This window comes from Lepidochelys kempii, chromosome 3, assembly GCF_965140265.1.
Source record: "Lepidochelys kempii isolate rLepKem1 chromosome 3, rLepKem1.hap2, whole genome shotgun sequence".
In the NCBI taxonomy this organism is placed as follows: Eukaryota; Metazoa; Chordata; order Testudines; family Cheloniidae; genus Lepidochelys; species Lepidochelys kempii.
This window is the reverse complement of record NC_133258.1, coordinates 203937152-203960372: the sequence shown is the minus strand read 5'-3', so window position 1 is coordinate 203960372 and position 23221 is coordinate 203937152. Positions and strand designations below refer to the sequence as shown.

The 23221-nt window shown below is 49.9% G+C and overlaps 1 protein-coding gene across 6 annotated transcripts in view; it reads left to right on the top strand.

The window, feature by feature from the left end:
• Positions 1-20443, top strand: part of RRBP1 (ribosome binding protein 1) — a 55775-nt gene extending 35332 nt beyond the window's left edge. For 4 of the 6 annotated variants that reach the window (XM_073339722.1, XM_073339717.1, XM_073339719.1 and 1 more), the window contains 17 exons: positions 409-547; positions 1464-1651; positions 1820-1857; positions 3279-3369; positions 4542-4634; positions 5455-5547; positions 5651-5731; positions 5893-5982; positions 6596-6688; positions 8440-8511; positions 8744-8839; positions 11410-11493; positions 14458-14559; positions 15944-16027; positions 17219-17317; positions 18449-18592; positions 19945-20443. In XM_073339722.1, the coding sequence (XP_073195823.1) occupies positions 409-547; positions 1464-1651; positions 1820-1857; positions 3279-3369; positions 4542-4634; positions 5455-5547; positions 5651-5731; positions 5893-5982; positions 6596-6688; positions 8440-8511; positions 8744-8839; positions 11410-11493; positions 14458-14559; positions 15944-16027; positions 17219-17317; positions 18449-18592; positions 19945-19983 (1626 nt within the window). In that variant the 3' untranslated portion in view covers positions 19984-20443. The remainder of the gene's footprint in view (positions 1-408; positions 548-1463; positions 1652-1819; positions 1858-3278; positions 3370-4541; positions 4635-5454; positions 5548-5650; positions 5732-5892; positions 5983-6595; positions 6689-8439; positions 8512-8743; positions 8840-11409; positions 11494-14457; positions 14560-15943; positions 16028-17218; positions 17318-18448; positions 18593-19944) is intronic. The other 2 variants (XM_073339720.1, XM_073339721.1) reach the window with 2 other exon arrangements.
• Positions 20444-23221: the final 2778 nt, after the last annotated feature.

Below are 23221 nucleotides of genomic sequence, written 5' to 3'. Positions count from 1 at the left end.
GCACACTTGACTTGCACGTGGAATTACCATGGTCGTGCACGTATGGTGAGATGCGCTTGCATCCCTGGCTGTCTGGCTTGTACCATGTTGGAAATTGTAGGCCCGCTTCAAAAATCTCACCCTAGGAATATACAGTAACAAGCACGGCCCCAAACTAGGGAATGGTGGGGGGGTTATACACAGAACAACGCTGCCAGCTGAGGGAAGGAGGAGACCATTGAGGGGCTTGTATACCTCCAATCCAAGTGCTGTGCGTGTGAAAGCTTCCTGCGTGGAGAATGCTGGGAGAAGACTGGGTTTCAGACAGGGCGGGACCTGGCAGACCGGCAGTGGGGCTGCTCTCTCCAGCCTGGCTTAGTGTCTAGCGCGCTCTTCTTTTTTTTTTTTTTTCCCCTCTCCTTCATGCAGACTTCTCAAAAAGAAACGGAGGCGACACTGCAGAAGAGGCTGGATGAAGTAAGCGAGGAGCTGCGCAAATCCCAGACCAGCTACAAGAACCTGCTGGCGGACACGGAGAAGGTGAAGGACCAGCAGCAGAGCATTGCTGGTGAGAGGATGCTGCAGGGATGCCCAGGAGGGCGCGCATGCTCTGCCCTGGAGCTCAAACTTTGCCCTCTGCCGGCCTTCACCTCGCTAATGCTAGCATGTTCCTTTCTGAAGCGGAGCAGGGCGGGCCTCTGTGTCTGAGTTTCAGCTGCTGGCCCTTTCCCAGAGGCCCAGCGGGAGCTGGGGAAATCCCAATGGTGATTGTCTGGTGGCCTGCGGGTGCTGCTGGGGAAGTGCTGAGAGCAGGAGTGGGGAGAATTGGGCCTTTTGTGGGGAAATGCCAGTGGGAGCTGGGGTGGGGTGGTCCGGAGCGGGGCAGCTGCGCTAGCCATGATGACGACACCAGAAGGCAGGAGGTTCCCAGTTTTAGCCTCTCTGAGGCTCCGTCCTGCCTGGTGTGGTGCTAAGGGTCTGACTCTCAAAGCTGAAGCACTGGTGAACTCGCTGCTTTATGTGGGGTGCTGCTGCACAGTCCTGCTTCACGGGGGGGGGGGGGGGGCACAGCTCCTGGCACGGTAGATCCTCCACTCCCCCTTGCACGAGAGGACGGCAAGCGTGTGCTGCTCCCTGCTGTATCGTGCACAAGGGCTGGCAGGTTAAAGCCGACACTTGGGGTGGGGTGTCTTGGCCAGCCATGTTGTCAAAAATCCATCACTCTGTCACTGACGCGAGAGCTACAATAAAACGCACTCATTCTTCCGGGTGAGCCTGCAAATAACCGTCCATACTGCCTGGTCTCGCTGCGCGTGTTCTTTACCTGTCTGCCCAGGACCTTGCTGTCTGAAACGTGCTCGTGGTCCAAAGCCCTGTCCTCTCTAGGGCTAACTTTAGCTCTGGCCGTCTACGTTCTCTCTCCCTCTTTGAATCTGTACACATCTAACTTGCCTCTGTCTCCTCTACCCACCTTCCTCTGGCAGAGTCTGAAGCCAAGCTGCTGTCCTATGAAATGGAGGTGAAAAGTAAATCGGAGGAGCTGAGCACCCTGAAAGTGAAGCTGCTAGAAGCCAGCTCTGAAAATGAGCAGCTCACAGAGAGGATCAAATCCATTGAAGCTCTCCTGGAGGCAGGCCACGCGAAGGAAGTGGAGAAAGACGCAGACTTGCAGGTCAGCGCCACGGTGGTGGTCCCTACATCTGAAGGGGAGAGCAGGCCTGGGATGAAGCGTGACTTACAGCATTGCATGCACCGTAAGCATGCTGGAGAGGGGGTGGGGAGCTGTCCTGTACTGTGTTTATAATGCATGTATTAAAGGCAACCTCTGTCTAACTTTCAGGCAGCTAATCAAGCAGAAGTGAGCCAGCTGCAGTTAAGGTAAGACTGGTGAATGTACTGCTCTCTCCATCCGTGCGCTGAAAGGCTGCACCAAAGGAGTCAGGGCTGGGATTCCCTTCCCCCAACTTTCCCGTGAGCTGTTCATATGCTGACATTACTGGGGTGCTGTCACTGAAGGCAAAGTTAAACGGAGTGCTCTAGCTGACTTCTGGCAGGTGTAGGCCATGTAAATGTTGATTCGCACGCTGGCCTACACCAACGGCTAGTCCATTTTGAAGTGACACTTCTTGCAAATGCACGAACAGCTGAAGACCTAAGGTGCGTTCTAGAGTTGACAGGCTTTGTAGTTCTATACAAGCTTCCCATTTTTGAGAGATGCTGAAGTAGAGGCCAAGTTTGTGTCAATCAAAATGAAGTTTGCCTGCCAATCAGAGCAACTTAGCAATACCCTCTTAAAATTTAAACCAGTGGCAGACTTCCTGAAAATAAATCTATAGGAATGACTTTTCAGACTGGCTTTATGCCCACGAACACCCCTGGCCTGACTGCAACGGGAGCTACTAGCATGCCAGTCGCTTACCTGAGTGTCTCCATGCAGCTCCAGGTTCCTTGGCCCAAAGCTTTCAGAATTGACTAGTGATCTGAGTGCTCCTGAAAAGGGTGGGTGCCCGATGCTGCTGGGAAAACCAGGCCCCCTTCAAGGTACCGAGCTGACGGACAGAAACTGTGGCACCCAAGTAACTAGTCGTTTCTGAAGATTTGGGCCCTTCACTCTCAGTAGCCATTTTTGAAAAATCTTGGCCTAGTTTAATTTCAGACAGAGGTGAGCTAAGAGCAGTTTCAAGTCCTGCGTCTCACCCTACAGAGTTCACAGCTTGACAAATTGCACTCTTGTTTTGAATGCTTGTTTTCCTTTCCTGGTGCCCGTTTTGAAGACCCACTAGCCAGTTTCTCCTGTCTAATTAGCTGAGGACACAGGGGAATCGGTACAGATAACTGTACTCAGCAAACTGGTTCTAACTTGGGCAATTGTATCCTGTCCTCCCCCAAAAAAATCTGTCTGCCATTTGCTTTGGGCAAAGATCTTTGTTTTATTTTTATTTTAAAATAAAGAGAGACCCCAAAACACTGGTGCATATTTGGTGGAATCTCCATCATTGGGGATTTTTAAGAGCAGGTTAGATAAACACCTGTCAGGAATGATCTAGATCATACTTAGTCCTGCCGTGCGTGCAGGGGACTGGACTCGATGACCTCTTGAGGTCCCTTCCAGTGCTATGATTCTATGTTACTGCTGGCACAGTCTGGCTGCATGTCACTGAGGTCTGCAGGGACTTCTGGCACTACATAGCTGTCCTGTTAGCATGCTGGGGTGCATGGGGAAATTTGATCATGACTGCTGACAGCACATGACTCGGTGAAGAGCACTGCTCCAAACACGCCCTCTTGTTTCATTGCAGACTTCAAGCGAAGGCTGAGCAGGTCTCCTCGCTCGAAAAGGAAGCTATGGAGCTGAGAGAGATAATCGAGCAGCAGAAAATGAAAAACAATGTGCGTGACTGGATGAGCTGAACTCCTGTTCCATCAGCACAAACCTGAACAAGCCCCTGATTTGCGTTTGACCAACAATTGGGTTTTAAAAGTTGCCCAATAAAGTTTAAAATGTAGGGTTGGGCAAGTCAAAGGCCTAACTTCTCCGTGCCCTGAGAGACGCTCGTCTCTATCCGAGGCACCTAGGCTACTGTTGGGGTGGCGTTCGCACGCTTGTGCCCTTGCTAGGAGAGAAGCTGGCTGACTCCCAAGTAGCAGAGGGCTAAGGGCTTGTCTACGCTTCCGTGCAGGGTTGAGCTAAGAAACGTAACTTCAGCTACGTGAATAGCAAAGCTGAAGTCGACGCGCTTAGATCTACTCACCGCGGTGTCTTCACTGCGGTAAGTCGATGGCTGACGCTCTCCCCTCGACTCCGCTTGCGTGCCTCGTTCTGGTGGAGTACCGGAATCAACGGGAGAGCGCTCAGCGGTCGATTTATTGCATCTAGACTAGACGCGATAAATCGACCCACCGCTGGATTGATTGCCGCCCGTTGATCCGGCGGGTAGTGCAGACAAGCCCATAGTCTTCGGTGGGGGAATCTGACAGAGGAACAAACGAAGCTGTGGTCTGGGCCTGGCAGCCCTCTGGCCGGGTGGGGGTGGAGAAGGGTCTCCAGCTAGCCAAGCTGCCTCTGTGGGCTTAGTGTACCCTCTCCATCCTGTGAAGCAACACTAGGAACAAGGCTGGAGTTTGCCACGGGAGTGGGTGAACCACTGAAGCAGGCCAAGCTGCATCTTAAGCAGGCCTTTAAGGGATGCTCCTAGCCGCTGGGAATGGGAGTACTGATGAGTTGGCGAACGGGCCTCTTCCTTCCCACCTTGCCAGGAGACTCGATGGGCTGTGACTGCAAATAATGAGGTTCATACCTGATTATCTTAAGGTATTGGACCACTGCAGTGAGAATCCACGTGTATGGGCACATACATGGAGGGCGTATCGCAAGATTTAGGAGTCTAAGCAAAATCTGGCTTCCTAAATGGGATCATCAGAATCCCCCTCCCCCCCCCCCCGCAGCTCCGTGCTGTGGATCCATAACTTCCAATAGCGGCAAGTAACATCATGCTAAGCAAACCTTGTGGTGGTCTCCGTGGCAGCACGTGGCTTATTCCTGCGTGCGTCTGTCCCAACAGGATCTTCGCGAGAAGAACTGGAAAGCAATGGAAGCTTTGGCCTCGGCTGAGAAAGAGCGTGAAGAAAAGTTGTTTTCTTCCACAAAAGCAAAGGTGAGTCTTGCCTCTATCAGTAACAAAGGGGGGTCTGGTCTTTGGAGCCAGACTCTGCTGCCGGGGAGCAGCTACAGAATGAGGGACCTGTTAGTTTCTAAACTGAATTTCAGCCTCTCTCTGTTTGCACAGATTCTGTTTAAACCCTGTGATTACTCTCTGTGCATGTTGACCCCTTAGAGCTCTTCCAGTAAAACTTTGCCACAATCATTTACTCTTGGGGCTTGATCCTGCAACCACCACGCATGGCAAAGGAATAGTGCAGAGAGACTATTGAGTGCTACAGTGAAATTTTCTTTTCAACAGCGCTCTCCCATAACTTAACTGCCTGAATTCTTTGAAAACAAACTTTGTACGGAGGTGTTGGTGTTTTTCCTCTCTCAATATTGGTGGTGGTTAATGTTGGCGTGTCCCTGGCAATGGTGTGGGAAGGTAGCAGTGTTGTAACGTTCTGTAAATGTTATGGTGAAAGGAAGATGATGCATATGGCTCGTCAATATTGCCGTGTTTCCGACTCGTATAGAGATGTGCAGCATCACCGCACGGGATGCTGACCTCATCAGATGGGCGTCTCAGAATGGGAACTTGACTCCTCTGTTCTTGCGTAACTAGCCTCGTGGAGATTTGTGCAAGTTTTGTTGTTTTGGCTTCTTTTTCCCTCCCCTCTTCTGCAGTGAAGTATCGACTGCAAAACAAAGGCCAGGCCCTCAGCTTTGTATAAATCGGCATAATGCCATTGACCTTGGTGAAATGAGAACAGCTGGGATCTTAAGGTGCTGACTTAAGTTTAGTTCATGAAAACCTATGTTTTCTCTTTCAGGAGGATTTGGAGCAGCAGCTTAGCGCAATTCAGACGCAAACAAAGCAGACGCTGCTTTCTCTCTTCCCGCAGATCACTGTAGTTCCACAACAGGTCGGCACTAATATTCTCATGCTATTGGAAGGTGAGCAGATAGCTGCGCCAGTGAAGGAATGGGATAGACCAACTGATGCTCTGTTTTTATTTGTTTAATCAGGCTTACGGGGTGTGGCTACAGGAGTTTAAGGAGAAGAGTCTGGGAATGCTAGAGCAGCAGACAGCTAAAACAGAATCTCTTGTAAGTGATCTCGTAAGCACTGGACAGCCATGCTCCAAACATCTTGCTTTCTGTGGGTGTTGGTGTAAGGCTTAGCAGCTACAGACCAACATCAAATCTAGCAGCAGCTCTTGGGGGCACGGGGAGAAGGGGGCCCCCATTAAAACTCCTTTTTCTTTCAGGATTCCGCGCTTAAATTAAAGGAAGCAGAAGAGGCGCAGAGCACTTTACAAGCAGAATGTGAGCAGTACAGAACGATTCTTGCTGAGACGGTAGGTTAAGCCATTCAGGCCGTTTCTCCTCTTCGCTGAAAGTACCACTCCACCTTTCTTGCCACTTACGAAGCCAACTGACTTTGTGACAGCCAAACCATGTCTATAGTCTCTGAAGACACTGCACAGATGGGATGCATGTGACTTGCAGCCGTTGTTTGGAGGTTTTTGCAGAGCTTGGTTAAAAATATTTGCTGTCCGAATCCATCTAGCTTTCTTATTTCTTAGTAATTAAGATAGAACTGCCCTTGAAATGCTACGGCTCTGCTACAGCATGGTTTGAGAACATAGAATCCTAGAATACCCGGGTGCCCCTGTTCCCCACGCACCCGTTATCAGGTGCTTGATACAATGTGCGAAGATGCCTAGCAGTTCCTCCATGGTGGTGGGTCCCTTCCTCCCCTAGTTTTGCAGAGACAGTCCAGTGCTGAATCCAGCAGGCGGTGGCTGCTTCCCTAAAGAACCTAGAAGCCAAGCTGACCTATTGATTTCAGTGGGCGCTAGACCATGCCCATAACTTCCTGCCTTGACAGCAGTTTGAATGCGCCCCCCCTGTGAGCCTTCCCTTCTCCACCTGCCCAGCCTCACACTTTCGTCCCTTCTCCCTCGGCAGGAAAGAATGCTCAAAGACCTGCAGAAGAGTGTGGAGGAGGAGGAGCACGTGTGGAAAGCAAAGCTAACGGCATCCGAAGAGGAACTGCAAAAGGTGCATCCTAAAGATTCTCGTCTGTGTGTGAGCAGGAATCCCTGGGGTGCTGGCTGCCTATAGTGCTGGGAACCAATGGGCTGGTGACGTAAATAACAAGGGGGTCATAATGATCCCTTCTGGCCTCAGTCTATGAAATGCAAGGGCTTTTAGAGGTCCCTTGCTAGGGAGGGGCACATCTTTAAAAGGCTCTGGGGTTGAACTTGGTGTAAAAACACGTCGTCTTAAATAAAGATAGCACTTTCTTTGCCCTCTGCAATACGGCATGGGCACGCGCTGGGAGGTGAGAAGGAAAGTTGCCCTCTGTATAAGCTTCTGCCTCGCTGAGATCCTGACACGCACATTCTGCCTCTTGAGCTGGTGACGGTATTCCATTACTTACCTTACAACATTCGCATCCAAGCTCAAGAATCAAACTCCGGCACCTCCACTCCATGCAGGGGAGTCTGGAAAGCCTTTTGATGTTCAAAGAGCTGGCTGTGTCAGAGCACAGAGTGCACGGCATTCTTTGCAAGGCTGTTTTTCCGTGCTACTTTCGGGACTCCCCGCTGTAGAGGAAATTGGCTACCTCTACAAGTCTGGATTGATGCTGGCATTGGAGTGTACACTGGTACGCGTCACAAAAGAGCCCCATTCAAGCCACCCACAGTGTGCGTAATCCTCTCCAGCTGTCTGTCTCGCTGCAGACAAGAGATACTCTGGGCAGGATGGTGCATAAAGGCTGAGCAAGAGGCTGTCCTCTTAAAAGGATAACCCTTTAGAGAGTGTGGGAATGAAGGGGTGTGGCTGATCTCTTATTCCTTAGCTGGTGTTCATGAGAACTTGCCTGGGCATACTACATTATAAAGGAATTTAAAATGTCCCTCTAAAAAGATTTTACACTCAAAAGTGTCTAAGCTTAGCATTGTGGAGCTCAGTATTTGTGTCAAATAGATAATGTTAAATTTACTCTGGTTACAAGGGGTGTGTGTAATTCCCACTCCCATGAACACCAGAGTTTTGAGAGAAGCTGGCTTTTTTCCTGTGATGGCGGTGCATGAAATCAAGATTCTGCTGGCCATATTATGTTCTGTCTTGCCCATGCGTGTAATGTGAAGTTGTTGAGGTTGCATGGATGTAGCTGAACATAATATGGCCAACAGATTTGTCATGGTTGGTGACTAGAGTTGGTCAGGAAATGACGTTTTCCTCCTGAAAAACAAAAACTGAGTGGTGGCTTTTTTTGTGTTAATTTTCCATTGAGGTTTTCAAACTTCAAAAATGTTCAGTTTAAAACCAAAAAAATTTCAGGTGGTGGTGATTTATTTATTTTATTTTATTTTACTTTATTTTTGGATTCTTCAGCAAAAATGTCAATGCCCTCAAAAAGCCATTTTTTTCCCATCAAATGCAGCCAATAGAAAACATTCTACTGATTGCAGTGGTGACTCATTAGAAGGGAGGAACCCAGCTTGACTCTCAGATCCTTGGCTTAGTTTGCAGGGATGACTGTATCGTCGTCCCTTTTTGGATGCGGTTAGTAATGCGGCAGCACCTAAAGGTTCCAATCCTGGATCAGGAGGCCAGTTATGCCAGGTGCTGTACAAACGCAACAAATGGTCTCTCCCTCAAAGAGTTTAGAGGCTAACCGCACTGTGCCATTTTTAGTCGCTTGTAGGAGACATTTTAGAGGAGAGTCCATGCTGGGAAATACGGCTTATTAACACTTTCTTTCTTTCCATTTTTTCTGGGGGGGTCAACGCTTGGTGTAGTCCCAAGTCCAAGTGAAATCTCTTGCAGAGGCTGTGGACCAGGTGAGGGCAGAGCTCCAGAACACAGATCAGGTATGGACATTCTCTCCTACTCCAGAAGGAAAGGGTACTAATTTCTGCTGCATCCCCAGAACTTCCCTTTAATGTTGCCAGAGAGAGGCGATTTATCATTTCTTCTAAAGCCCTCTGGGGGCAGGGAGGTTGGGAGAATTGGTCTTGCTGGTCTAGAGAGGCTAGATATGCAAACAGATGAACACCTACATCGTGACCAATCAAATCACTGGGCTCTCCTTGTTTTAATCAGCTGAAGGAATATACTTCTCTTCTGGAAGCACAGTTGGAAAATCACTTGGAGACTGCCAGTTCAGAACGCCAGAACTACACAAAAGAAGTTGAAGTAGTAAGTGTTGGTCATCTGTTTGGGGAGCTGGGGAGAGACTGAAGCTAATCGGGGCCAGGAATCTCCAGAGCTTTAGTCCAGTGTGCTAGCCGCAAGCTCATCCTTCCCCTCCAGGAGAATAGGTGGTATCTGCCTCATTAACAGCTGGATCCATTCCTGACTTGAAGTGAACGGAGAGTTGTGCAGAACAGTCGCTCCTTTTGAGGTTTTTAAACACCCCGAGCATCTCTGAATGGCTGATGATGAATTCCCCTGGCATTAGGGTTTAGAAGGAGAAGCTAAATGAAGCCATGGGTGTCAGAAGACACAGAGGGCACTGCCCACTCCTCTCCCTGCAGACCCACCAGGCTATGTCTTTGGGGCTTGTCTTAACATCAAATCTGGTGTTTGAAGATAAGCAGCCGAGTTAGCTTCAGGTGGGACTGAGCTAGAGCTGCTTGCGTACTGAACAGAGTGCGGGGTTGGCTCGGGTGAGAGCGGAACTCCTCAGTCATTCATGGCTTTGCAAAGCCTTGCGTCTGTGTGTAAATATGCTGCCTGCTGTCGGCCTTGCTAAACGAGCCGGCCAGGTGAGGGGTGAGATGCTCCACCTCCTGTCCCCGTAGAAGCCGAAGAACTGCTTAGAACAGAGAAGTCTTCGATTTGCAGACTAACTCCGAAGGGTTTGAAAGGGAAGGAGTGGTTCTGAAATGGGCAGCAGGCTGGCATGGTGACCGCTAGGCCCCGGCCGGACCTGCTACACCTTCACTAGCCAGAGATGTGGATCCTATTTCACTAGCCTGCCTCTGCTCACAGGTGGACAAACAACTTCTTTAAAATGGGCTTTACGAGTCTTCAGGCTTGGCTCTCAAACCTGTTTGTTTTTTCAAAGGTGCCTTAGGGAGTCGGGCACCTGAGTCCCGTTGAATTGTAGTGGGAGTTGGGTGCCTAACTCAGGCTTCTTTGGCAAGCCAGTCATAGATCTCTTTCAAGATGCTGGCAAGTAAAGAGGCTGCTCTCTTGACTGATGATTTAGCTGTTCTGGCCCTCGCACCATAAGTGTACAGTGTGCGACAAACCCAGACCGCTCCCTGCCCCAAAGGTGTGTAATGTCAGGTAAACAGATGCAGGCCAAGGTGAGGCGTTGCATGCTGGGTGGCATAATGGTGTGAAAGGCTCACTGGAAGCAGTAGCTTAGGACAGAGAGGCTCTTGCCAGGTTGAATTTGAAACCCTCCCGAATGGGGAGGACAGCACGAAAGAGGGCACCAAGCAGCTGGGAGAGCAGAGGTGTGAAGTGGGAGGGGAGAGGCCTAGCGTATTTGCAAACCAACTAGCGAACAGGAGCAGCAAACAGGCGAGTTTTACAAGGGGGTTCTCTGGGTGCAGGAGAAGCGCCTACGTAAGCCTAGGGGGTGAGTGAGATTTTGTTTGTTTGTGTGTTTGCTTGAGGGGTGCTTGCTTGACGTTTTTCTTGTGTCGTCTGTTCTAGGGGCTGAGTGCTGGGCCTAGCGGTCTGCTGGGCAAGGCTGAGAGCTTCCTAAACAGGGTCTAGCCTGCCATCCTTTGCTCCCTGATCCCTTGACAAGGGGCCAGGCTAACTTGGGGAGATCAGTTGATAAGTGCAAAGTAATGGACATTGGAAAACATCATCCCATCTCTACAAAATGATGGGCTCTAAATTAGCTGTTACCACTCAAGAAAGATCTTGGCGTCGTCATGGATAGTTCTCTGAAAATGTCTGCTCAGTGTGCAGCAGCCGTAAAAAATATCAACAGATTGTTAGGAACAATCAGGAAAAGGCTAGATAATAAAACCAGAAAATATTATAATGCCACTATGTAAATCCATGGTACACCCACACCTTAAATACTGTGTGCAGTTCTGGTTTTCCCATCTCAAAAAAGATCTATTAGAATTGGAAAAGGTGCAGAGAAGGGCAATGAAAATGATTCGGGGGATGGAACGGTTTCTATCTGAGGAGAGTGAAAAGTCTGGGACTGCTGAGCTCGGAAAAGAGACAACTTGGGCAGGATACGATAGAGGTCTATACAGTCATGATTGGTGTTGAGAAAATGAGTAAGGAAGTGTTGTTTATCCCATCATGTAACACAAGAATGCAGTCACCAAATGAAATGAATAGGCAGCAGGTTTAAAGCAGACATCACACAGCTGACATTCAACCTGTGGAATTCATTGCCAGGGGATGTTGTGAAGGTCAAAAGTATAACTGGGTGCAAAAAAGAATTCGATAAGTTCATGGAAGATAGGCCTATTAATGGCTATTAGACAAGATGGGCAGGGACGCAACCCCATGCTGTGGATGTCCCTAAACTACTTACTAGCAGAAGCTGGGACTGGATGACAGGGGATGGATCCCTTGCTAATTGCCATGTTCTGTGCCTTCCCTCTGAAGCATCTGGCACTTGTTGCTGTCGGAAGACCGGATACTGGGTTAAATGGGCCTTTGGTCTGACCCAGTACATCCGTTCTTATGTAACTGATCTGCTGCTTCTTCTCCCTGCCACTCCAAACTCCCAAGCTTCTTCCAGACACTAACACAGATGCTGACTTCCCTCTTCTTTTTTCCAGTTGAGACAGCTCTTCTCTGAATCCCAAGAACAGCTGGACGCAGCAAAAGCAGAAGCACAGAAACAGAGCAAGGAGCTTGCACTGGTAATGGCTAATTGCTAGATAATAGCTAATCTAAGGTTGGGTCGACACTTAGAAGTTGTTGTCTCTGTAGAACTATTTTGGTGAGGGGTGTGATTATTTGTAATGATGTATCAGTACAATCTGTAGTGTGGATGCAGCTCTACTGATGCACAGGTACAGGTATCTTTATATCTTTAGAGCTTGTCTACATGGGAATGCTCAAAATTGTTCTGAATTAACTTACAAAGTGGATTGAAGTCCCCTTCGTGTTCAGGAATGGCTATACTGGCGTAAAGCACTCTCATCCTGGCATAACTCTGCCAACACTGGATCTCCACTGAACTCCGCATGGGGTCTGACTTCAACTGTGTCCAACTCCAAATGCCTGTGGAACCATCTGCTAGGGGGATTTGTATTTTGAACATGCTGAAGAAGGCGGCAAAGGGTTTCACACCATGAAACTCTTCGCGATTTCTCATTGTTGCTTTCATGATTAGACCAGATTTTTCAGGGTTCCAGCTATGCTGGATAATTCCCAGGCGGAAACATGAATTTAAGCTGCTGTAAAATATATATAACCCAGCCAGGACTTACGCGCTACTGGGTCATCTTCAGCGTGTCGAGGAGTTACCATGCGAACTGACTCTCTGGGCACAGAGAATGATGCTCTCATGGGTCCAGGGTTCAACTTCATGGATCAAATAACAAATTGACTCACTCCCCGTACCTTGCGTACACACACCACTATATTAGAAGAATGTTAGGGTTGCGAAGTCTAGCACGTAAATTGGGAAATGCCAGTGTAATCTTTTCACCAACTTTTAAGACCAGAAGGGACCACGCAATAATCTAGTCTGACCTCCTGCGTAACACGGGCCAAGGTTGCAAAGGTAGCCTTAATTCTGGCATTTCCTATGTTAAGAGTGCTTGATTTTGCCACCTTATTATTTTAGTGCAGAGTGTCTGTCTAATACATATGTGCACACATTCCTTGGTTGATTGCCATTGGATTTGGCAGTAGGTCCCCTTATGGGAGGGATCCTGAGGGCATCCAGTGTCCCTTAGATGTCCTTATAGATCATCTGTTGGCTGGAGGAATCTTTCTTTGGGTTCCTTTTGAAACTGGCTTTTCTGTATGTAGGAATTAGCCATAGAAATCTATGAAGGTTGCCCTGTCTGTCTCTGAACCCATTTGATCAATGTGATGTGACTGCCCTGTAAGAAGAAGTGTTAAAAAGTTAACAGGATTGCTACTCCTAAGGGTTAACAAATCATGAGTTTGTCTTAAAAATGCCAGAATCTTTTATGCTGGATTCTTAATTGCTTTCCGGGGTTGGGAACCTTAAGGCTCACATTTCAAGCTGTTCTTTCCCAACATGAGGGCTAGAAGCTTTATTTATTTTATTTATTTATTTATTAATTAAACAAAAGCTGTGGTTCTCACGTAGTTGTGTAACTCCAGGAACTGGAGCTTTCAGAAAAGGAGTTTGATATTGGGAGACTCGTGATAAAATCCTGAGGGTTGTTTACACTTTTTAAATGGACGAGAGCCAGGCAGTTCAAAATCTCCCTCCTCAGTGGACCGTCTGGTTATAGCTTCTTTTGAATAATGAAAGCCTCGCATGCACTGTAAATCTAATCATTTGGATCATTCAGGTAGTTGTCACAGATCTATACCCGCTGCGGAGGAGTAATTAGAGCAGTCAAACAGGGAAGCAATTCCAGGTATTTAGCAACTTCTGTTTTCATCTCTTTTCCCAGAACAGGACTGGTTGTAAATCTTCTAACCTTCCAACCCACGTCTCCGTAAAGGGCAGGGCAACACTGGGAATGGGTTGAGCGACTGCAGGGCACCTTGGCAAGCTGAGTAGAAATCTACGCTGGCTTCTCTTGATAGCAGCCGCTGGCTCTGCAGCTCTCATTGGGAATGTTACTGTTCATAACAGAAGTGGAGATCACTTTAAAAAATAAAGGTCCTTAAACAAACGCAGGCAAGGTGCAGTGTCCCTGCTCAGACCCCAGTTTTGGCCTGCATGGCTTAGAAAAAAGTTGTAGAAAGACCCCACTTAGGATCTTCCCCGCCCACCATCATGGTTGAGTCATTTTTGTGTGATAAGCTGCTCACCAAGGAGTTCTCAGGCAGTTAATAGAGTGTCGTATTAAAGTGGTTCCCTGCCTTTCAGTTGCTATTGCACTGTGAATGTCCCGCTCCCCAGAGAAGTAAATCCTTTACAGAATTCGAATGCAAGCTCTGGTGTCTTCTGGATCCATTGCAAAATCAGCCGTGTTTGGGATTCCTTCCGCAGATGACCTGGTTGGAAAGCAAGACTGAATTTATCAGCCCCATGCCCTCCCTGTAATGTTACCGACTATCCATTTAACAGCTACTGTACTTGGAAAACATGGACTGATGCTCTGGCCCTGATCCTCCAGTTGGCTCCACCTGGATCTGATCCTTTTGTCTCTGAGGAACCCTAGGAGCACATGTAAACAGAGAAGTCTGACTGTGGGGATTCCACTGCAGGATCAGGGTCTGTTCTTGTAACCCTTCCATAGGGTTGAGTTCGTGGCAGGTGAATTTCACTGCAGCGGGTACCTGGCGAACCCCATCCATACCAGTGAGGTTGCAGCTGTTCTTATGTCACTGAGTCTGGTCTGATAAACTTTGAACTGTTACTTTTGGGCGGTTTCAGGAGGATGTGCTGTGTTGGATCTTCATGGATCCCTTCTGCGATTTCCGAAGGAGCGCAGTGGGATTTGGGTGTCTCATCCTCTTAGGCAGCTCTGGGAATCTCTCCCCCGTTGCTCAGCTAACTTCCAGTTGACTTGTTCAGGCAGCAGAACAAATCTGACCACAGCTGCGTTCCTACTTTTGCTGGCCGCTAGGAGCCTTTTCCATTGGCCACCCTCCCTACCTCAAAGCTTCGCCCGCACCTTGACCGCCACTGTGTGTCACTGAGCCAGGCTTGCTGGTCCTTGTTTCAGGTCAGGCAGCAGTTGAGGGAGATGAAGAACCGCGTGCATGATGGAGAAGCAGCTGGGTCGCAGGCTGACCCAAGCGAGTGCGAGGCCCTCGAGGTTAGGGCGGTGAGACCACTGCACGCTAAGGCACTGATTAATGACTGCACTTGTCCCATCTCCTGCTCGGCACCTGCATGATAATTGTGTATGGCTTCACTGATGACTGTAGACCGTGTGTGTTGTGCTGTTTCTCTGGGGCTTCTATTGAGATGGTTAATTTTCTTAACTAGATAAGGGAGGGGAACAAGCTTCACGTAACAAATATTCTTACCATGGCCCATTTGTAAAGAGAGGATTTAAAAAACCCACTTTCTTTTCGTAGTTCTAGTGGGCCCCAGCTGAGACCAAGGCCCCATTGCGCTACGTGCTATACAGAGACCTAGTAAGAGACAGACAGCCCCTGCCCCAGAGAGCTTTGCGTGATATCTACTTCAACAGGGTGGGAGGAAGGAAGTGGCATTACACATGGGGGAACTGATGAAGTGACTTGCCCAGGGTCATGCAGGATATCTGTGTCAGAGCTGGCAATCCAGCCCAGATTTCCAGAGTCCCAGCCCCATGCCTTAGCAGTGAGACCATCATCTGATCACTTTCTGAGCAGAAATGAGGTCTGGCTTTGAGCAGTGCTCCCTGCTTTTGAGACCTCCTTGTTAGATGACAGTGGGATGACTCCTGGGCTTAGTGGCAGCTTTAGGGGATCCAGGGTCAGAAGATGGGTGGGCAGGGAGTCCTGCAGAGTTGATGCACTGAGTCCTTGAAGTGAGAGAATCCATTACACTGAACTCCATGTACTCTCTCTGGCTGGTTTTACAGGGTGCTGCCTTGTCTACTCAAGGGGAGGGCAGTCACCATGTGAGGCCTTGGAGGGTGGAGAATTCTGGTCTTAAAGGGGTTCTTGAGCTAAGGATCAGAATTCAGAGGGGCAAAGACTTTGCGTAGGATTGGATTTCTAATCTCACTAACCGGAGTTGGGTTACAGGAATTAACTGAGAGTCTTTCAGCCTAACCTTTCTCTCCTCATTAGCGTACTGACCCCACAAGCTGTGTTCTCTGCTCTTTGGGTCTTAATCCTGTCCATTGTGGAGTTTTCCCCAAGGTGCTGTGTTGCCCAAGTGGTGGGGAGCTGTCAGATGAGATGGGTGGGTCAGTCTACTCTTGGCCTTTGCAAGCGGCTCCAGTTCAAGTTGCTGGGGTTGGAACAAGGGGGGAGTATAGCACCAAATTGGGCAGAGACTGGAAGTGTAAAACTACTGGCTAGAGATTTCCTTTTGCTTAATCTTGGAAGCCTTTGGGGATTAGAGATTGGAAGCAGGGCCTGGCAGCTGCCCTTCAGGGCTTTGGGGAAAGCTCTAGGGTCTGTCTCCGTTTATCTACGTGTAGCAGGCTTCGGTGTCACGTCCGCTCCAGTTGATCTTTCCAGTGTGACTGATTCACTTTGGTTTCTCTGCAGTTGAAAACGCAGCTGGAACAAACGGAAGCAAATGTGGATAACGAGCAAGCACTGAGGCAGAAGCTAGTGCTGGAGTTTGAAGAAGTAAGTTCGAACCTGCGTGTGCGTGGGACTCTCTGGCCTGCTGTCTGTGAAAAGGACTTGGAGGGAAGCGAAGCCCCCCCAGACAGAAGGACTGTGTTTAAACCGATGGAGGGGGGAAAGTCCTTTTGAAAGGCTGTATGTGATCACCAGCATAGCAGAATTTTCATTACGCGGGCTCTTCCAAGCTGTTAATATGGGCGGGATGGCAGAAGGTCAAAATAGATGGTCGCCATCCCTTCTGGCCTTTTGTCTATGCCTATTACTGACAAAGACCTGAAACTGAAAGCAACAAGTTTGGTTCTTTAATCACCTGTTGTAAAATGCTGGTAACAGCCCAATGAGTTACTTTAAATAGTGAAGTCTGTCTCTGGGCTGCAGGAAAACGACTCCCACAGTCTGCTTCCGCTGGGTTGAGTTGGCTCTCGTTGGAGTGTGTTTTGTTTTATAAGGCAGCTCTTCAAAAAAGTGGAAAACTAGCCTGAATTTAACCAATAGGACCCTGGCCTGTAAATGTGGGGAGGACAGGTTGGCTGCTTTTGTCCCCAGTGCTACTGGGGAAAATGCTACGATGTTCCACGCAGCTGCTCATGGGGCGGTGGAGGAGCAGAACACGGGTCTGCCCTGGGCGCACATGCTAGCCCGTTAATTCTGGCGTGAAATGAATGAAGGCTGTTTGAAATATTGCCTTGGCCTGCCTCTTTCTAAGGAGTAAACCATCATGGCTGCTGGGAGGGGCGTGGCCGCAGAGGGATCTTTAAAACTTCCTGAGCCTGATGTGTGCGTTCTGCTGGCAAACTTGCAGGCACAAGTAATGCCAAGGCCTGCAGTGCACCGGCTAGTTTCTGTTCGCAGTCTGCCACGGGTACATGCAGTGCGAGAAGGTAGCGCGTGGTGGTCATGAGGGTTTACCTTTAAATTTTAAGCTGAGATTTGTTTGAGATGATTCGTCAGTGTAGCCACTGAGAGCAGTGTACTCACCGCAGCGTAGCGGAGCTCTGCGCCGACGGCTAAGCATAAATGTCACTATACCCACTGCCATGTGGCGCTGGGATTCTTGGCCAGCTGAGCTTCCTCTCTGCTCTTCTGGGCCACGCCCTCTGGACCCCTCTGCGCCCTGTCTGACGACCACCCGTTGGATTCTCAAGTATCCTACTCGGGTAGGACTGACCTCTCCAATTCCTGAAACCACAGGCGCAGAACTCGGTGTGCAGTTTGCAAGCGGAACTGGAAAAGCTGAGATCTGCTGCAAACGTGGCATCCTCGGAAACGGAGGAGGTTCAGCACCTGAAGGTAATTCCCTGCACGCCCCCCCTTTGCAGCGTGGGGTCTGCAAGCCCAGGCGGGCGAAGGGCGCCTTGGGCCAGATTTTGGTTCCAGTCTCTCTCTGCTGCCCCGGTGGGTGAGAATTCTCGAGCCTGCGGGCCTAACCCTGTGAGGGACCGGAGGGGGCAAGGGCATCGCGCTCAATGCCGGCAGCTGCAACCTACGAAGCGGGAAGTCTGGGTCCCCCTAGCAGCCCAGAATGCAGCCCTGCCCTTTGACGCAGCCTGGAAGCAGCACCGTGCGTGCTGTGCAGTAAGGGGGTATGGTTGCCAAGCCAGGGAAGGGAAGCCATACGCAGGGTAAGTACTAGGGGCATGCTCACTGCTATTGCTGTGATCCCTGACTCAGGCCTGAGGGCTGGATCCTGAAGCCATGTCTCACGTCGGGCGTTGCACTGTTTGGGGCCTCGCCTTCAGCCCTTCCTCGTGCGATGTCTCGCTGCAGCCGGCAGAGCTCCCCAGGCCCGGGCTGTGGGATCTGGCCCTTGTAAGGTGGAGGGGGGGAGGAAATAAGACTCTAGGGCTGCTTCTCCCTTCAACCCTGGCATCAAGTGTGGCAGGGTGTTTAGGTGAGTCTGAGCCCCATCCTGCTCATTCCCATTGGTCCATGGCACTAGTGAGGAAGGAGAGCAGGCAGGTAAGGAGCAGCTCTGAGACTCTGCCTCTGTTGGCTAGTGACTGGCAACCAGCGTGTCCTCCTGACACCAGTCAGATTTATACGGGAAGGAATGGGGTCAGTTGACTGTGCTGGACGGGGCCATCCATTGCTTTGGCCCCAGCACAGAAGGTGGCTAGACAATTGGTGGGGAGATGAGATCCTGGCAAATGCCTGTCGTGCAGAAGCAAGTCTTGATTCTATGTTCTTGCACAGAGACTCTCATTAAGGGTGAGCAACCTGTGAAATGTGGGGATGAGCATCAGTTACGTATGCAGGGAGCTTCTCCACTGTCAAACAAAAAAGAGTGCAACCCCATCGCAAAAACCTCTCCAGGGGCTCTGAGAGGTGAGAGCGGCCTGTGAATGCTGCTCCCTTTCTCCAGTGACCAGAAAACGATTGATCTAGTTATTGCAAATAATAGTTTACTTCAATTGTGTGCAGGAAAGACTTGAGAAGGAGAAGAAGTTAACGAAGGACTTGGGACAAGCTGCTACCAAACTCCAAGAGCTATTGAAGATTACCCAGGGACAACTGGCCAAAGAAAGAGAAGCAGTGAAGAAATTGAAAGAGCAGCTTCAAGAAACGGTATTGCACCTGTCTTCAAATGGAACGTAACGGTGGGCAGGTCGAACCAGGAAGCCACAACTGAGACTGAGACCCTGTTACGCCAAGCACTGCACACACGTAGGAAGGGATCGTCTCTTACAGTTGTAATAGATGAATCAAAGGGTGGGGAATGTAGCCTCGGCGATGAAGTGATTTGCCCGAGGACGCAGGGAATCTGATAGTTGGCAACAGAGCCCAGATCTCCCGAGTCCCGGCCCAGTGCTTTAACCAGGAGACCATCTTTCAGAGGTCATGCAAGCGTGGGCACGTACATGCCTAATATACAAAAATGGGAACTTTACAAGAGGAGCACTCATACGCTGCCCAGGCTGATCTTAGCGGTGGCAGGACATAGAGTAGAGAAGTCCATTTCCCCTTACCAACTTTTTCAACAAGAAGTCAGATTCTGGACAGTATGACTGTTCGCAGTGGTGGTGTAGCCGTGTTGGTTCCAGGATATGAGACACACACACAGTGGGTGAGGCAATCTCTCTTATTGGACCAACTCCTGTTGGTGAAAGAGACGAGCCTTTGAGCTCCGCAGAGCTCTTCTTCAGGTCTGGGAAAAGTACTTGGAGCATCACAGAATTTAAACTTCCAGGCTCATCTTTTGAAGGTGTTGTGCCAGTTCTCTTTGAGGATGAGGACTGAGAGGTCAGACGTGGAGTGATCGCTTTGTAGCAAGAGTTCACCCACACGTGATAGGGTGGGATTTTTTTGTCTTTTTATCGTTTTCCTGTGAGTTCATCTGAGAACATGAAGATGGTCTGGTTTTACACATGTAGTTGCTGAGGCATTTGATGCACCTTCTAAAGATGAGCCTGGGAACTTAAATTCATAACTCTGCTAGACACAAAAAAATTATGGATTCAATAGAGACCTTGGTTTTATGTCTCATTAAAGGATCTGTAACCTCCTTTTTCTTTTCCTATGTGTGCAGAGGTATTAATTACCCACTTCACTTTGAATGGTTTCTTGCAACATGTGTTAACTCCTTATGCTTAATCTCTTCCACCTTGTATTTCTCTGTGGCACTGAGTACCTTTCCCAGACTTGAAGAAAAGCTCTGTGGAATTCAAAAGCGTGTCTCTTCCACCAACAAAAGTTAATCTAACTGCATGGCCAGAAGGCCAGATCTGGTCTGTAGGGCATTTATGTTAACATCACTGATCAGGGGTTCTTGAGTCAAATGTTGAATCCAGTCTCTGCCATTATGATATTGACATAATTGTTAGATAAACCCTGTCCCTAAGAATCCCTGCTTCCTGAATTACTAAAAACAATGTGTTCTATAAACAATCCTATAACCTGCTCTGCTCTCTCTCTTCCAGGGGGAAGACAATGGTTCAAAGGAAGGAACTTCTGTCTGATGGGTCTAAGATCTAGAATTTACTATTCCACTTACCAAAATGCCTTACACGTTCCTAAAATATATGCTCGGTTCTCTGCAGATAAAGACACACAAGCCATTAGTGACCCAAAAACCTCCTAGTTTGAGATTTAAAAGGATACAAGTACACACTGCAGACATACATCTGTAAAGGAATTTTCATACTGTTTTTTCGTAATACTGTGTTCCCTTGGGAAAGCCCTGACTGTGTCAGCCAGCTGCTTCCAAGCCTTTACCTTCTGTAGTAACAGAATCCATGAATGTGCGAAAAGGGAAGACACTCTGTTTGTTCGTTCATCAATCAGTGCAATTTTTGTCTTTTGGCGTGAATGAAGCCTGGAAGGTACACGATGCCCCTGTTTGTTGTTACCAGGCGGCTGTTGGCAAGTGTCCTTGTGAATTTCTGGATGGTAATGCAATTAAACCAATGGTGTAGCTAACTAGGGGTTGTGCTAGTCTTATTTTGAGGCGCCTGCAGGAAACGCCCCTGTTGATGGTATAAAGCGCTGGGATCATAACAGACCTCGAGCCCTCCGTGTCCCAGAGGCCCTATCCCCCAGCCACAGGACGGAACGGAAAGGTGGCGCTCTGCTTTTCTTGCTCTTTCATGAGTGATGTGAGCAGAGAGCGAAGTAGTACAACACTCCTAATTCCACGGTTTGAGCAAGTCCCAGAGAAGGTCCTGGAGCGTCAGGGGAATGTGCCATGTACTAGGAGCACTGAAGACCGCTATGGGCGCTGGCAAGACGGGTTTGAAATGGCAGGAGTGCCAGCTGCATTGGATGAAGCTGTGCCCTGGTCCAGCTTGGGGATCCAGGAAGTTTCCCCACTGCATCGTTTTGGCTGCGTCCCATGTGAGCCTCGAACCTGGAGTTGTCCGGGAAGGGAAGAGCTTTATGGAGAACTAGGGCCAAGCTGTGACTTCAGCTTTTCTGAACGCAGTTGAGCCATGAGCCCATCTCTGCTGCCATTGAAGTTGGTGACGAAACTCCTGCTGGCTTCGGTTCGGTAGGAGCTGAGCTGTGTCGGGACTCGGTGCTGTCAGGGGTGAGATTTTTTTTCGGATGTCTTACTCGAAGGATCTAATTCCTCCCTGCCCTGCCTGCTGGTGGTCATTTCTACACGTTAGATGAGTGGCCTAACTGGAGGAGGCGAAAACACAGCGGCTGGTCTGATCCTGTGGGGATCAGTTAGGAGGCTTGTGTGTATGTAGCCGAGGTTGCAAAGTCCCTCTCTGTTTAATGGCAGTTTTAACTGGTGCTTGGTGCGCGTGCTGGTCCGTACAACCTACGTGGATTTGCTTATGTTAAACCGGCCCCTTTGCGCCCCCTACTGGTTAAGCACACATTTTGAACTGTCCTGTGTTTGCAGTGGTCCCGCAGGCGTTCGTGTGCAAAGCATGGGCTGCTTTAGCATCAAAGGGAGCCCCGTTGGTTCCAAGCCAGGCTGGAGTGAGAGCCCTGTGGGGTTAGTCAGGGGCAGAGTCTGGGCCTCTTGTCGGCAGAGGCTAAAGAGACCCTTCTCTTTGTTTCCAGCAGGGCTCTAGAGGGCTGGGTGTGGGTGGTGCCCTGGGGAACGGCGTCTGACTCATTTGGGGGGCGGGGCCTAGGCCACACCCCCTCCTGAGCATTTTCTATTGGCTAGCTTTGGCAGCTCCCGGCCCAGCCTGCTGGCTTCCGTGAATGCCATTCATAGGCCGCTACCTCTGCCCAGGCGTGGTATAGGGACCCTGGGTGCCTAGCGCAGGATTGTGAAGTCCACCAGGCGGCAGGGCCCAAAGACACACTGCATTGCTCAGTCTAAGGACTCTAGCTCCAGGAGCTCATCGACAGGGACCGTCCTGGCAGCCCAGGGACGTATTTAAACAGCAGCCGCCTGACCGGTGCTTCTGTGCCAACCAGGATTCTTGGGGATCTCACCGTGCTTTGTTGTGCTGCCTAGTGACGCCGTACCCGGCTGGGACGTCCTTCGCTACCCCCATTGCACCAGAGCGGTGCCCCTCGTTTGACTTTGGAGGTGAGTCCTGATCCCATACGATGCTGAGCTGGAGTAGGGCCTTATGCTTGTTGCACCTTGTTGGGAGCCACGCGTTCGGGAACCGACGAGGGCTGCATTGACCAGTGGGTGACTCAGCCCTGCTTCTGCTCCTGGAGGTGAGCCCGACGAGGGATGCTCTGCTCCGCTTGCTCGCTGACACTTGGAGGAGCTCGGTCTCTGTCCTGATTATGCTCCTTTCCCCCTCTGGTTTTTACACTGATCTGCACGTCAGCTGAATGTTGCTGGAGCAGCAACAGCTTCACTGATTTGAACAGCGACGGGTGGGAGGATTCGCCATCTGCTTGGAGGTGCCACCCCGCCGGCAGCCCAGCTCCAGGAATCCAGCCGTGCGCCAGGCTCGGCAGCCACCAGAGCCTGGGCGTGGTGAAGACTCACTGGTGATTATTACCTGCTGACTAACCATGGGCATGCAGTCGTGTCCCTGGCTGGCTGCAGGCATGGGGCAAAGTCCCTGCATGGCTGGGACAGCTCCTAGCTTTTCATTCCAAGCCCAGGATCCACCCCTCTTGCCTTCAGGAAAACCACTCGTCCCTAGGTTGTCTCGCTGCCTTGGCAACTGGCCCCGTGCCCAGCCTTCCATTTACTGGCACGTGGCACTTAAACGTCACCAGTGGCTCCTGGGCTAGTTTTTTTGCCCTGGAGGGGTCTGGCAGCCCGCGCTGGATATGGACTGTGCCGTACCAGCTACTGGCTCAGAACCGGGCTGCAGTTCCCAGAGGGGTGGGGATAGGGCCTCTTAGCCTGTGCGAAGAATAGGGGGTTCCAGGCCAAGTCCTCCCACGATTGCCCATCAGAGGCAGGAGGGTAACATGGCTGCTGGTTAGTTCTAATTTGAAATAACTTTCCATAAAAGGTTAGGGGGCATTTTAAAGGCACAAAAATGGGTGGTTAGGCACCCCGACTCCCATGGACTAGCCGCTGTTGGTGCCTTGGAGAATCTCCCCCGCAACAGGGAGAAGGTAAGGGGATTCCTCAGCTCTGCACCGCTGCCTGAGGCCCAGGTCTTTGAAGTTACTCAGGCTCCTATCATCCACTGCCATCAGTGGAAGTCAGGGGCCTAATCACCTCTGGGGATCTGGGCCTAAGTCTCTCTTGAAAATAAGACGTAGGCCCCTGTTGAAAACTTTACTGTAGACCTAGGCCAGAGGTTCTCAAACTGT